Source organism: Centrocercus urophasianus, unplaced genomic scaffold (genome assembly GCF_019232065.1).
Source record: "Centrocercus urophasianus isolate 14NV4802_14NV808 unplaced genomic scaffold, USGS_Curo_1.0 seq_17, whole genome shotgun sequence".
Taxonomy (NCBI): Eukaryota; Metazoa; Chordata; class Aves; order Galliformes; family Phasianidae; genus Centrocercus; species Centrocercus urophasianus.
This window is the reverse complement of record NW_024884722.1, coordinates 33,965,846-33,981,602: the sequence shown is the minus strand read 5'-3', so window position 1 is coordinate 33,981,602 and position 15,757 is coordinate 33,965,846. Positions and strand designations below refer to the sequence as shown.

General features: G+C 40.7%; 1 protein-coding gene across 3 annotated transcripts in view; it reads left to right on the top strand.

Annotated features, from left to right (window-relative positions):
• Nucleotides 1–15,757, top strand: part of PRKG1 (protein kinase cGMP-dependent 1) — a 393,753-nt gene that overhangs the window by 44,024 nt on the left and 333,972 nt on the right. For all 3 annotated transcript variants that reach the window (XM_042818630.1, XM_042818631.1, XM_042818632.1), the window contains exon 2: nt 7,997–8,163. In XM_042818630.1, coding sequence (XP_042674564.1) covers nt 7,997–8,163 — 167 coding nt within the window. The remainder of the gene's footprint in view (nt 1–7,996; nt 8,164–15,757) is intronic.

Genomic DNA, 15,757 nt, shown 5'->3' with positions numbered 1-15,757 from the left:
TGTTTAGCCAAGTGTGTAGTATGTAGTTTGTTCCATTCCTGCTTTGACATTCACTTACTATGCGTGTTCACCTCTGGTAAGCTGCCCGAAGTTTCACTGCTTCCTTCATCTAATAAAGTGGCTGTTTGATCCTGTTGGGAGGTATTGGTAATGACTTCTCAAAATGAAGCTCATGTGGGAGTTGTTCAGAGGTGTCAGGCATCTCAGAAGCAGGCACATTGTGTTGGGAGGAGATGATTTTCTTGCTGACAGTGCCAAACATTTCCAGTATCTAAAGCTGGGCTTTTGTAGGATGGAAAATAGTAGCCTAGAAGAGGGTGGTGAAGATCTGTGGGGTGAGATATATTTAAATACAGAAGTTAACAAAAAAAAACTTCCCCAAAGAACCTTGCATACAGCATTTTCATCGTAACAATAGTTTTCAATAAGGGAAATTCAAGGAGAAATTAACATTCTTTTCCTTAAATTATTTTTGGACATGATTTGCAGGACAAGGGGAAATGGTTTGAAGTTGAGGGAGGGAAGATTTAGGTTGAATGTCACGGGGAAGTTCTTCACTGCGAGAGTGATGAGCTGCTGGAACAGCTGCCCAGAGGGGTTCTGGATGCCCCGTCCATCCCTTGAGGTGTTCAAGGCCAGGTTGGATGGGGCCCTGGGCAGTCTAGGCTGCTATGAAATGTGGAGGTTGGTGGCCCTGCATGTGGCAGGGAGTTGGAGCGTGATGATCCTGGAGGTCCCTTCCAACCCTGGTCATGCTGTGATTCTGTGATTTTGCTTCTTAGACGTTGAATATCAGAATATGATATAATGAACAACAGTGTAAATGAATGGCATGTTTTATTGATATATTTAGAAGTGCTAAGTGGAGCTCTCTCATCAACACGTTCTCTACAAAGCTCCTCTATTTTGCAACTACAGGTCGTATTTACATACAAGCAAAATGGAAACATGAGGTTTATTTTCCTTTTTTTAAAGGCTTAGATCAGGGCACGGTTGCTTTCCCTGTTGCTTCTCTAAACAAAATGTCAGTTTGAATTGTTTTTAGTGTACTCTTCCAAAGAACACGTTCTTCCATCCAGCTAAGCAGTAATGGCCTTGGCTCAGGATGCTTCAGATCCCTCCCAGAAATGTTCTCTTGTGACCTGAAGCAGCACTGCTGCTGTCTGTGGTGGGAAAGGCAAGCGCTGTCATGAACATCAGCAAGCATTGTAAAGGCTCCATGTTACTCCGCCCTGAACTTGGGTCCTGCTGTTTTTCCAGTTAATGGGACAGGAATAGCTCTCCTGAGTTATATTTACGTTTCCCTTTAAGAAACGTTTAAAGCGATTTTTGTCTGTAGCCAAAACAGAGTTATCAGCTATTAACAGTGTTGCAGTTGAGCAGGACTGAGACTTTACCAGAAGGTCTTTTCTGTCCTGTTCTGCTGCCACACAGTGTGCGAGTTTTAAAAGAGGATCCATTTATCCTTTTGCAGGCTGCATTTTTAAAGCCAGCCAGCCAGCATTTCTATTGCATTGCTATAATGCAAGAAGTACCTGCTGCCAGCCTGCAGTGCCAGATGTCCCAGGGCACTGCAGGTGCAGACCTCCACCTTTCTGTAATTGACTTGTCCGAAATAATTCTCCTCACAACATAAACACTTTCATTTCAAAACCACCTTTCCCGAGGGCAGAGCTGAAGTTGGTGGTTGAGGGATTGAAAAGTCATCCCTGAAAGTTGTGCTTGCTGCCTCTGTCTTCTGCAGGAGCTGAAGAGACGCCCACACTAGGTAGCAGCGCAGGGAAGAGATTTCAGCTGCGTTGTTGACAGTCGTTTCGATGTCACGGGAGGCTTTCTGATTTCCAGGCTCTTGTTCTTAAACCGCTGTGTGTGTGACTGGCCGTGCGGCGGTATTCGTAAACAGAAGATGAAGTATCTGGATGAATAGGTGGCTGTGTGGGATGTGCAGCCTGCTTGTAGATTGGATAATAGCACAGTAAGCAACAGCAATTGTACAGCAAGGCTTTTGTGCCAGACATTGCTGGTTTTTGGAGGATGTGGGCTTTTTTGTGCTCAAGGGGCATCTCTAAAGAGAACTTCTAAAACGTCTTATTCAATGGACTTAACTTGGCTGCTCTTAGTGATGCTGTCCTTGAGGCTTACACACTGATCTCTGCCAGAGGTTTTCTTGCTTTTGTTCGCTGAAGAGGAGGTCCCATTCCAGAGCAGTGTGTGAGCACAGAGGCTTAGAAACAGTGAAGTACTGTGTGAACATGGGTTTTGAGCATTCCTAAACCTATGGAGGTGTGCAGTCTTTGCACTTGAACAGATGCTCTTTATGAAAAGGAGGTTTGTCTAGGCACAAGTTAGTTCTGCAGAGTTTTGTTTGATACTTTTTGCAGTGCATTTCTATTCGGCTGAGTAGTTTCTGGGAAGCTGGAGCAGGCCTAATACTTAGCTGTGTGCTCCTTTTGGAAAGATCTTTTCTTTTTTTTTCTTTTTTTTTTTTTTTTTTGGTAATCCCCAGCCACATTTTATGGAAGTAAACACTTATAAACATTTCTCTGTGTGGATTTCAAACAGGCAATTGTTGTTCATCTATTGCATTTAATTTGAACTACATTTTTGCAGCAGCAAAGAAACAGAACGAGAATGATGCTGTTGCAGTGCTGTTGAGCCAGGTCTGCCTATTAGTGAATGCTAAGTCCTCACCTTGCAGGGAGCTGCATTCTTACTCATTCTTACTGCTGCAAGGTTCAGCCCTGGCAGTGAGGTCCAGTTTAAAATGGTTTTGGTACGCAGCTGTGGCATTGTACATATGAACACTCTGTCATTCAGATCTGCTTCCAGATGCTCGTTGTTGGCGTTGTCTAATGGATATTCTGTACTACTTTTGTTTTTCTTGACCATCCTTTGCTCTCTATTTAAATTTAAGTCTTGTGCTAACTCACCTGCAAACTAATGCTGTGCCTGTCTAGTGCAGGTCAAGGAGGGCTCTCTGATCCTGCAGTCTTCCTGGATGTATGCTGCAGTAGTCTTTTCATTTTCCCTTACATTCTTCCTTTCCTTACACTCAGCAAGCAGTTTTCTGATGTTGAAATAAGATCTTTTGGGACAAAGATTAGCTTTTTGTTCTGAGATTGATCGTACATGCCCAAAGGTACCTATCTAACATGACGCATGTGGATTTTGGCTGTGAGTTAAGTGACTGAGGTGACTATTAATTTTGCACTTTGTAAAAAGTAAATTATGGACAGAGTAATGATAGGCTGTACTGTGGGGTTTGGTATATCACTGTGTGCGTTGCTATCCACCGAAGCCTTAGCTTTTCTTTTTGTCTAGGGCTGCACAACACTTCAGGTTGTATCTTTTGCTTTCATGTGTTAGTTTGTGTTGCCAACAGGTATTAGCAGCAGGGCTTTGAGCACAGATTTTGCGTTTTATGACCACTGCAGTAAAGCGAACCGTTAACACTGGCCTTTTCCAGCATCTGTGCAGGGTCCCTTTGTGCCAGGACATAAACTGCAGATGAATTTTTCCCAGGCATTTTGCTCTGAGGTTGAAATGCTGGGGAGCTGTCTCTGAAGGACTGGAGCAGCCCCTGCTTGGAGCTGGGCAGTTTGCAAAGTAATGCACTTCTGTATGCTGTTCTTCTCAGGGGCACTCGCAGCCTGGCACAAATGTTTTCATGGATGAAACGCATTTATAGCAAACTTCTTACGGTGGTTTTTGCATGACTTCTGCAAATTAGGATGCAATTAGCTTGTTCCTACTGATGCCTTATTAGTTAGTGTGATGGGCTTAAACTCATTTGGGTACGGATGTATCACAGATGATTATGCCCTTTTTATTTTTTAATTTTCCATTGCTTTTGATCATTATTTTTTCAGAAAACACTGCTGCAGATTTCTGCTTCTGGAAAGTAAAGATGATGGCTTCACTCTCTGCCCTGTACAGCCCCCTGCATTAGGAGCTGTTCAGTCGGGCCCTAAGTAGATACTCCTGGAACAAGGTCACTCAGAAAAAGTTCCATTATAAATACTGTGTGTTTATTTTGTTTGCAGGTTGCTTCTATTAGAAACTTTAATTAAAAAATGCAGCCTAAATACTCTTCAACAGTAAGAGATATTCAAACAGCTGTATCTTGTTTAAGCCACTTGCAGGTGTTTTTGACCCTTTTAAATACCTTTTCTTGTATCAACAGGTAGATTTGTGTGTTAACACTTCTGCAGTGGATGTAGTTTTCAAATAGTAATGGAGATGATTAAGGAATGGTGTGGTTCACAAAAGCACTGGTTCCGGGTTAATTGGGAATTATGAGCTAATTTATATGCTTTGAGTTTCACATCGCATAAAAATAAATAGAGAAGAAGAAAAATCTATTTACCTGGAGCTTCATCTGTGAATTGCATTGAAATAAAGCTGTGTAATAAAATAACATGGAAATTGCTGAAGGCCCTGTATGCACAAGTATGCAGGAATGGTAATACATTGCATGAATAATCTTTTAAATTATTAGACTGACGAATACTCTCTTGCAGGGAACAATAGGGTAAATCTTATTGTAGCTATGACAGTGTATTTTTAGTATCAACTAATTTTCAAATACGTCAAGCTAAGCTTCGCTGTTTTTTTTTTTATTTTTTTGAGTTGGATGGAATATTTCTAGATGAAAAGGTCTGTGGTTTACTAGCTACAGAGTGTGGTTTGTTTTGGTGCTAATATGCTCAAAACATGCTGTTTGGATCACAAGATGCTTGTTCACTTCACAGGCACTGCTCTGGGGCTGCTGGAGGTGCTTTTTTCTTGCTCTGGGCTAGTTGTATTTGAAGTCTCATTTTAACATACTATCCTTAAATAGTAACACCTATTTTAGCCATATTCAAGTGTGATAGAGCTGTTGCCCAGAATGCTCAGTATTTAGTTTTAAGATGCTTAGATGTTGAGAGATGGAACTGCTGTTGATGTTCTGTGCTTTCCCTTCTAATGCTAGCACTCTTCTGCTGTTAAAAGCATTTGAATGACTCAGTGGTTCTCTGAGCTTCAGTTTCTCCAGTATTTACGCTCTGAAAGTAATGCCTTCTATTTTATTCTGTTGGCTCCGGTGTCAGAGGTGGATGTTGGTGGTATAGCAGTAGAGGCTGAACCTTCCCACCAATATCCCATTCCATGCTGTTGCCATGGGACAGATGGCAGCAGAGGGGCAATCTGACAGAATGGTGTCTGACATGGGAGTGCATGTGAAGCAAAGGCGTGTCACTGAATTCTTCCATGTGTAAGACGTGGCACCCATTGATGCCATGCATGTTGGGAACAGCAAGGTGCCATGTTCTGAATGGCCATGCACGGCTGTCACACCATGAAATGAGGGGTGCCTCAATCAGCCTGTTCATGTGAATGGATGGATTACAACCACGGAACTGTGTAAAAGCTGAATATCAGCCTCAAGGAATTGGAAACCATGGTGGCAGTGTTGGAATATCACAAAGCTTGCAGCATGTGGGTCCCAGAAATGCTCACACAGAAACAGAAGGAACACCGTATGCAAGTTTGTCAGAACCTGTTGAACCAATAGGAGGCTGAAGATGGCAGTTGCCTGGATGGCATTGTTAGCAATGACAAGATGTAGTGTCATCACTATGAGCCAGAGTCAGAATGGCAGTTCACAGAGTGGTGATGTGAATTCGCCATCAAAGGAAAAGTTCAAGACACAGCCCTCGATGGCCAAAGTGATATACATTGTCTTTTGGTATAGGAAAGGGATGATCCTCCTGGATTTCCTAGAACTCGGAAGAGTTTTGACCTCTACATCACAGTGCTGGTGAAGCTGAAGGCTCAAAATTCCAGAGTCTCACCAGAGAAGAAGACAACCTTTCTTCTGCATTGTGATAATGCCAGATCTCATACCAGTTTGAAGACCGTGCAACGCATTGTTAATCTTGGCTGAACTGTCGTACCACATCCACCACATTGTCTGGATTTGGCACTTTGTAACTTCCATCTGTTTGGAAAAGATGGGCTGTGTAGACAACATTTTCTTAGCAACAACTGTGCCATCATAACAGTGTGAAATAGCGGGCCGCCTCCGTTGGTGCAGATTTTTATGAGCACAGCATGAGGGCTCTTGTTCATTACTGGCGAAAATGCACAGCTAATGGTGGTGATTATGTTGAGAAATAGTGTTCTGTAGCTGAGAATTTGCTCTCTCAAAGAGTGTTATTTGTATCTTTGTATACAAAGCTCTTTGTATCTGTTGTAGTTTCCATGGAAATAAATAGGCATTACTTTTGGAGCAACCTATGTATGTTGAGGAGAAAAGGCTCCAGATGCCATGAATCTGTTGGTTAGAGCTACTCTGAGGCTTTACTCAGAATACTGTTAAGCTCACAAATTCCAAACCTTTGTTCATCTTGCATATATTTTGCTGCTTCTTCCCAGAATGGATTTGTAGCAGATTTTCTTAGCTCTTCTGCTGCCCCTTTGCTACTATTTAGACCAGGCTTCCCAGATCCTTTCCAAATCCTTTGTTGTCCTTCCTTCCTACAAGAACAGCATTGCTTCTTTCTGTGGGCCCTGAATTAACAGGGAGGTCCAACATACCCATGTCTGAATTCCTTGCATCTCTTGTGGCTGTTTTTCTAAGCACCCCTCATGAAAAGCTGACTTTATTTTATTGGGGAGAATGTCATTTTAAGCCTTGTAATGGAACAAATGGCTGGAATTGGAATGCTGGCTGATATGACTACAGTGAAAGCTTTTATTATGCTTTCTTTTTCAGCATGCTGTTTGAGTAATACTAGCAATTAGTGTCTTTGTTATGAGGTTTATGGGGACCTGTGGGGGTGGCTGAGACCAAAAGAGCCATCAAGGCACAGTGTAGAAAGTCTGCTCTTGCTGTACTATGTGGAACAAATAAGGAAAGCGAGTTATCTGCCTTATAACCAACCTTAAAATTACCAACTTCTAGCTACTGAAAGCAATGAAAGAACAACACAGATGGAGTTTACTTCCTGGTGGTTTTTATTTGCTTGTACAAGGAATTGATAGCATGTGAAGCATCTTGACTAAATTTGTCAAGAACAAGGTTTCTGGAGCAGTCCATTCTTTCTTGCAGACAATGCTTGAAGTCCAGTCTACTTTGCATCCAGTGCTTCAGTAGGTCAGTGCCAATGGCCTCTCATGTTGAAGTAGAGCATTTCAGAGAAGTGGGTGCTTTTGGGGACTCCAGCTTTGTCCTGGACTTAGATGTAGCATCCTCACTTGTTCCTTTCCATGAGATGCTCTAGGAGGTCTTGCAGAATGTCATAACGTGGTGGGCACAGTCAGATTGGAGGCTTCACCTGTGTTGTCAGAAACAACCACTTCCTTTCCAAGCCTTGCACAGTTTAGAACTCCAGACTGTTAAACCAATTGCATGCCAAGCCAAAACTGAGTGTCTCATTTTGTGAGTTCTAATAAAACTTTTGAATTTTCCTGTTAGTTGTCAAAGCAATGAATTGGTGATGTTTAACAGTGGTGCCTCCTCTGCTGGAATTCATGGTGTTTGGAATTTGATTAATACTCAGGGAATCACTGCAGTATCACAGACTCTTGTATTCTCCAGTTTGTGTGATTTAATAGGAGTATGATTAAACTATGCAGTAAATCTTTGGACTTCTTGTTTGTATTTCCTTTCACTTTTGTATATGAAAGATATTTTGGGTAGCTCTGTTATTCTTCAGTGTTATTACTGATGTAGCTAAAAAGGGATCTTGTAATTGCATGAGATCTATTTTCATTACAAAACTGTATCTAAAATTATTTACAAAAATCATTGCAAGTTAATTTTTTTTTTCATCTTCTCTGATTCTATCACATTTTTAGGGAAAAAAATCTGGATTTTTTTTTTGTCCCAAAGAAATAGTCAGTGAGGCACTGTGTGATTGTCCCAAACTTCATGTGTTGTTATTGAGCTTGGTGGATGGATGTTTGGCTAAACAGTGCTTTTTTTGTTTTGTTTTGTTTTTTTATCCTGCAGGTCCAAGGAGCTAATAAAGGAAGCTATCCTTGACAATGACTTCATGAAGAATCTGGAGCTGTCTCAGATCCAGGAGATTGTGGATTGTATGTATCCTGTGGAGTATGGCAAAGACAGCTGCATCATCAAGGAGGGAGATGTGGGTTCCCTGGTATATGTCATGGAAGGTATGGTTTCAAAAGCTGATACCTTTTTCCTTTATTTTCCAACATACATGGAGATGAAAACCTCATTTCATGGGAAAAATCATTTTGAAGAAAGAGACTAAAGACGTTTTCTAAATATGGTTGTTGAATAATTTGTGCAGACTACTTTTGCTTGGAAAATTCCATGCTGGAATTGTGTGCCTCCCTATATAAAGAAGGAGGGTTAAAGCTCTTAACCCAGCACTGAGATCTATCAGAATAAGCCACCACTAAATATAGTTCTTGGGCTTTGAGGCAATACCTATGCTTTGCTGTATCAGTGATTGGCTTAACAGAAATGGTGGTGTTACAGAAATGGAAAGTGTCTGTAAAAGGAGGAGACTGGTAATAGTTTGCTACCTTATAGACTGTTGTGAGAATGAGCTTTTGCATGTTGATAAAGTGCATGGACATCTCTGCAGAAGCAATGTGTTTCATAATGGAAAATGGTAGTTTTCTGCCCTGTGCACAAAATGAGTGTAGCATCTACAGTTTAGCATGTCTGATTTGTCACAGTATGTGTTGTGGCAGGGTTTTATCTTCTCAGTGAGATGTGAGTGCAGCAGTGGATGTTCTGTTTTTGGGAGCTGTCAGGTTTCTGAGAGTCTCATAGCTGGATGGGTGTTGTCAGCACTCTGCTTTTCCAGAATGTCAGCTATTTGCATTTTGTGTCTTATTCTTTCCACGTTTGTTAGCTTGGCGTGTTGAATTGGGCATATTTAATGTTTCGTCTGTAGGAGTTACTAGGCTCTATCAAACCTGATGTCCACCTACTGCAGTGTCTACCTATCTCTTTGGCTAGTGTCTAACAGCGAGTTCTGAGGTAAATCTTGCTGTTTTAATTGAGTTAAGGCAACAAACGAGTTCCCAGCTTGATTTGATACAGTACACGTAGACAAATACTTACAAAATCTCTTGGTACCCTTTAGGAAGAAGTAGACCTGTGAGCATTTTGTCCAGATAATATCCAAGGAGAACAAAGGTTTCCTGCTTGTCTCTGTCTTTTGAGCAAATATGAGAAAATTCCAGATTATGTATAACTTGTGTGTTTCTGTGTATTTACACATGCGCAAATTAATTTCTTAAATTGTCCTTTAAACAAAAATATTTTCAAGGCAGTAAGCCATCCTTTAAACATGGTTTCCTGCCAAACTCTTAATGCTGAATAGTTGCAAATATTCTTCACTAGTTTCCCAAAACAGCTTTAAGGTTCTGCCCTTTTAAGGTTAAATCCTTTCTTATGGCACATATTTAAGTCCTCCAGCTTTTAATATTTACATATTTTCCACCTTCAAATGGCATTTTGCATTATGAAGTAGTTAGTGGGGGATTCCAAAGCAAATATATGCCCACCCCAGCATTGCATGGAAAGGTGTAGGTCTTTCAGTCTCTCATTTTGAGTACAGAAACCATTTTATTGAGGTGCAGGTTTAGTCTTAGACCAGTAACAAACTGTTTTAAAGCAATGCTTTTTTTTTTTTTTTTTTTTTTTTTTTTTTTTTTTGGTAAAATAGTGAAGTTTTCATATCACACAACTGTGTTTGGTTCCCAAACACCATCATGTTACCATCATGTTGGAGGCGTATTTCTGCTGTGTGACTGGGTTTGGATGATGTGTTCCATCCAAACCTCGTAAGAGCAGGGTGCACTTATCTCCTGTGCAGTGCTGTTGCATCCTTTGGAGAGGAATTCTGGGGGATTTGTGGGCAGACCTCTTCCCCCTGTTGTTTGAAGCAGTGAGCATGACTTGCGACACAGTTGGCCTTTATTTGGTGTACCTGATGTCTTTTTTTACTGTGGCTTTCCTGAATTTACAAGGTGTTTCTAATTATTGCTCCAAACTCTATCCCTTGGCTCTCATCTTCTAAAACTACTGTATGTGAAAGTCAACCTCATGGCTTTTGGGCTCTTCAGCTTATTCCTGCTCTTCTGGAAGGTCTCTGTGTGTGAGGGCAGGATTGGCTCACCACCAGTGTTTGGTTGGTCTTATGATTTAATTTAAGATTATTTAGATAGCTATATAAATATGTATAATGCTTTAGAAACAAAATTATGTAGAGTTTATAGTCTGTGTTTAGAAGTAATGCAATGAGTGATGATGAAGTAATGGAAATGAGAGATGATATCAAATGTCTTGGTTTATGGTTGTTACTGTGGGCTCATTTGCTCCTTTTGGCTTATCGCTGTATCCTTTCAGCTATTCAAACAAACAAAAAACCTACAACCAGTCATCTATAAACTTTATTCTTCATAGAGTTCTTCTGAAAAAAAAAAAAATCCTATCTTGATGAGTATTAGAGAGTGATTTTTTTATTTTCTCCATGTATTCCTCTTTCCTTCCTTGCTTGTGATGAATATGAATACAAATTAGTCATGTTGAGTGTTTGATAACCAATACTATCATGCAGATTTCTAATTTATGATTCAGCATTTAGATAGAGCCTCTTACCAGAAGTCTGGGTTATGTATGGATGATGTTTCCTTAGACTAATTTAAATGAGATGGATTTGAAAACATCCATCACTTTCATTGTTGCTTTCTGCATTTGCTGATCACTGTGAAGCAGCAGTAGTCTCCATTTTAAATTTTCACTTATCTTCATAAACCTTATTAGACCTGTAGTCTCTATGATAATTATGATCTCTGAATATTTGAGTTCTTTATCCTGGATGTTAAGATGCTTACTAACGTGACACTTGCTGTGCTTGGTGAACCTTAGAAGGCCGAATAATGATGAGCCCCAAACTCTTCCTTCTTTACTATGGCTTGATTGTGCTTTCTGAAAGTAATTCTGGCATTGGTATATTTCTGGGGTGAAAATGGCAGTTGTAGCTCAATGAAAAGTCAGGAAAGTCTTGACTGTTTTTCCATTGTGTCTTTGATCCAGTCAGAAAGATAGTTAACTACTACCCAATACCAAGTTTGGGTGAGCTGTCATTTTTTATTCATGTGTTTGCCCACGCTGGCAGGTTTGATTCTTTCCACTCTGGTTTTGTGCTCTCATGCATGCGATGAGTGAGTAAAAACTGTGTTCTGTGTCTTATTATTTTTTACCTTGCGTCAGAATTCCTGCCCTCCTTGTGTTTCTTTATATTTTCAGGAGTCTTGTACAAACTGATTGTACTCCAGAGATGACAAGTTGTTTAATAGAGTGAAGCTTGAAAAAAGACTGAAGTTACTGAGAATACAAGGAGAAAGTCTTCCATATAGTTCTGTATATCAAAATTCAAAGCTGAGTAGGGAGAAGTGAAACACAGTATTGGAAGGTGGGAGGATACTGGAAACTAGGAGAGTTGTGCTTGTTAGAGAGCCCTCCAAGGTTGTACTCCCTTGGGACAGCCTTGCTGCATGGAGGCACACAGAGTCCAGCTCACGAAAGGCCAAGGATCCCCATTTCTCCTGCAGCACCCAAAAAGTTGTCTTGTAACTAAGTTTGAAGGTGAAAATTAGTTGTGATATAAGCAAGTATTTATTAGGGGCTGAGATTCTTGGAGAAAGGAACTCTGACCACATACAGCAAAAACATGCCTTCGGGCTGTTGAAGCTGGGACTGAAAAGAGGGATGAGTGATCCTTGGCTTATGCATATGAACTAGCGTCTGCTGGCACTCTGACTGCAAGTCAAGCAATTTTGAGGATAAAATAAGCTTGCCAAAAATATTGCCTTTCTTATTAGTGCCTCATCAGGTTTTTGTCTTAAAATTGAGGTTTCTTTTGCAGTGAAAAAGGGATTGTCTCTGTTGGTCTATTGTATTCTGCCTCTATAATCAGTTTGCCACCCCCAGTTTGTTTTAAGGTTAAGAAAAAAACAAAAGTTCTCCAAGCTCTGGTTTTGGAGGTTTGATTTGGTTGACTTAAAGCCTTTTTTTTGGAAATTACATTTCTAAAACTTTTCAGAAATTACTTAAGAATTTGAAAACCTAGAAAGGTCTCTTTCTGAGAGATGCATCTAGATCTGTACCATGTTGACAGCTTTGAGTTATGTGTGGGTGTTACCTCGCACTAATGAGGATAAATGTGATATCCCACATCTGAAACCAAATGTTTCCTCTTTTGCTCCCTCTCTGTCTGAACCTGACAGCTGCAAGATGTCACATTTGATGGCTGCATTATGAAAGGAAAATATGTCAGCAGAGCTACTGATAAATCAGGCGACAGTGTAGAAGTTTTAGGCTCTCATGTGAATAACAGTCATGCCACTATAAACAGACATTCCAGTTTTTTTTTTTTTAGAAACTATATTAACAGGTGTAAGGAGCCCTTCTTTCATGTTGGTTTCTATTCCCATGAAAAATGGAAGGAATAATACTGTGAGTGGAGTGGAGGGGACCTAAAGTACTTGAAATGACTGTTTTGTAGCTTACGATTTTGTGTTGGCTGTGTGCCGTAGCATCCTCCTTGGCTCTTTGTTCTTCTGCAAATAAATATTGAGGTTGCACTAAAACTCCAGAAGCTGAGCTGAGGGAAACAGCCCCACCAACACCTGTTAGGCTTGTCGTGCTGGACTTATGGGAAGGGAAAAAGCAGCTTTGAGAAGAGCCCGTATTGAGAAACAGTCTGTGCTTTCCTCAGCCCTTATTTTAATAGTTTTTCCTCTTAAATCTCCTTGAATTTCATTTTATTTTCATCTTCAGTCAAGAGGATTCTCTTTTGGGAGACTTTGTTCCTTGCTTTACTCCTCATAGCTTCTCCAAAGTGATGAAGAAACATCTAATTATGACTTCCCCTTGGGGAGTGGGGTTTGGGACATCAGAGAAGTCTTGGGAAGGAACATATTCCTGGAAAGTGCAGGATTTGCAAGGATATCAAGCTCAGAGTTTGGAGATGTCCCAGCAGAGCCATCTCAGGTGAGATCCTCAGGATCTCAAAGCAGCTTCTCAGTCTGTTGGGATTTCTGCCAATGAATCAAAACCAAAAACGGCTAACAGATACTGCCTGTCTTCCCTAAGATGACAGCTTGATGCTGCCTTTAGGTTATCATAGCTTTTGCCTAACTTTTCTGACACTATAATGTTTTATCATTCTGTTGGCCAGCGTTCTTATCTTCCTTCTCATTTCTGAAGGTGTACTGGAGCATATCATTCTTTTCTCTCCAGTTTGCTTTTGGCAACCGTGCAGTTATGTTTTTTGTTTGTTTGTTTGTTTTTAACTGGAGAATAATCACTGCAGGCTCTTGGCTTCTATATGATCATACACAAATACTGCATTCAGTCTGGCTTGGTGTCACCCTCTCTCTGCCCCCTCTTTTGTCTCTTTTTATGGACTATTTTCAGTAAGAATCTGATTTAATAGGACATAATTGCTGTACTAGCCCTAGGGTCTTTTGAGTTAGTTCCTTCTTGGAGGATTTGGTAGGGCTGTTTTTTTCTAAAGGAGAGGGAGATGGAGAACAGAGATGAGTTTTAGATTTAAGGAGGCTCTCTGATTTGTTCCCAAGTGCAAGTGCAGAGTGGGAGCAATAATGTAGTCACCTCAGTACAGTGTATCTTTTGACCTTCACGTTTATTTTTGTGTTATTGTACGCTGTGTTTGCAAGAGGTTCCTCACTTTATAATGGTCTGCTACTATTGTTGTCACCAAGCCTCAGTGTGCAAAGTTCTCCTGGCTCTGCTGGTGTTCTCCAACAGTGATGGTGGTCATCGTTCATCTCAAAGTAAACTGTACACAACTGAGGCATTTCTGCATTTAAAACTTACATTGCCTCTCACTATAAGTGCCTTAGGCTCTGCCTGTACCTGTAAACCATCTCTCAAGGGGTTGGATCTGCCTTTCCAAGCAAACAGCAAAAAACAACATCTCCTAGCACAAGTGTTAGATGGCTCTTGAAGTTGGAGAACATTTACTGGTGTCCATGTGTGGGAATAAGTTAATTAGGTATTTGTGACAAAATGGGATTTTTTTGCACAGCATGCCAACAGATTCGTAGTCTCTGAAGAAGCAACCTCTCACAGTACTTTCCACTGGTTGTGTAAAAATCAACTGTGGCATCAGTTTCTTTTTCCACTCATCTACTTAATGTTTTCTGCCTCTTTTTTTTTCATCATGTTGTAGAGTCAGATCACGGTTTTTCATGTGATCTGAGAAACTGCTTCTCACTGTCATCCTGCAACCTTTGTGGGTTCCCATGAAATAAGTCTGTTTCCCAAGGAAATGGGTGGTTTCGTGGCTCTCTTTCCTTTGGGAAATTTTCATACCCCCATCCCAGATTCCTCTCTAAATACAGTCCAGTACTGACACCACTAGATATCAGGACAGGATCTTTTTGTAAGGCATTCCAAATTTAAGAAATTGTCAAGGACTGCTGTCTTCACTCTTAAGATCACCTCACTGCAGAGCAAGCTGTATTAGGACCTTCTGGAGGGAGCAGAGGCAGAGATATTGCTTGTCATTCCAGGCATGTAAGGCATCTCAGAAGCCTTCAATTGAATACTGGCCTTTCACAGAACTAGTGTTTTTGCAAAACTCGAAGACCGTCCCTTAGGCAATGCAGATGCTTTAGAAGAGTATTCCTAAAGCTCTTTACAGTGTGAATTTAAATATGGATCCAAGGGGCAGGGGAGGTTGCCAGCAAGGTTTCTTTAGATGTTCTGTCATTGTGTATGTTCACATCTCATGCTTCATCCTTCCAAGTGCAAAGTCCTGGCGAGGAATCTGTAGGGCAGAGGAGTGAAGGGCTGAGATCTTAGGATTGTTCAAGTGCCTCACTGTCATTACACATTCACCTGGGGATATCTATGGAGATCGCTCCACCTCCCTTGGAGATCAGCCTTGTTTCCAGCAGTCAGTCGATATTTTTGAGACTGTTTATCATTTGGCCTGGATGTCTGCAAGAAAACATGGTAATACTTTGAGTCCTGCTCACTTTAAGGGAACAATTCTGTTGGTTTTGACATTGTTTAGCAACTGCACTTGTACTGTTGACCCATAATATCATCATGCCCCAGTCTGAGGCATGCTTTTTATGGATGCAGCATGAAAATTCGGAGCTCTCAAAAAGTCACTGTAACTTAAGCACTGAGTCAGAAAGGCACTTGCATGAATGCTGTGTCTGTCTGAGTCTCAAACTGAGATTTGCTTCAGCATTTCAGTAGCATCCTCATAGGTTTCTGGGCATTATATAAGTAGAAAATATGTCACTAATGATGCAAAAACCTGTTTGTTAACTTCTGAGGCTTTCTTACTGAAATTGAACATTGTTCCAACTGCTTCCAGTTGAAGTTGTTACAATTCATCATGAAATTTGATTCATCTGTTTTCCTTTTTCTTTCCCCAGAAGTCAAAACAAAGCATATTTATTAGTCAAAAAATCCACAACTAATTATCACCAAGTCTTTTTATACAAGTAGATGAAGTGCAGGCTTTGGCACTGATGCTGCATTGCTGTGGCTTGGTTTTGCACTCTTGTGGCCCAGTCTGTTTGAGCACCATTACAAAGGTTTGTTCTTGTATTTTTCCAAATTAATGTATCAACTTAGAAGTTGTTTCTAGCAGTCCTCCAGGATAGGATATATTGAATGTTCAGAGCTTACTGTGCTAGAGCCTCGTACATGGCTGGTCTCTTTGAGAAACAGGATTGT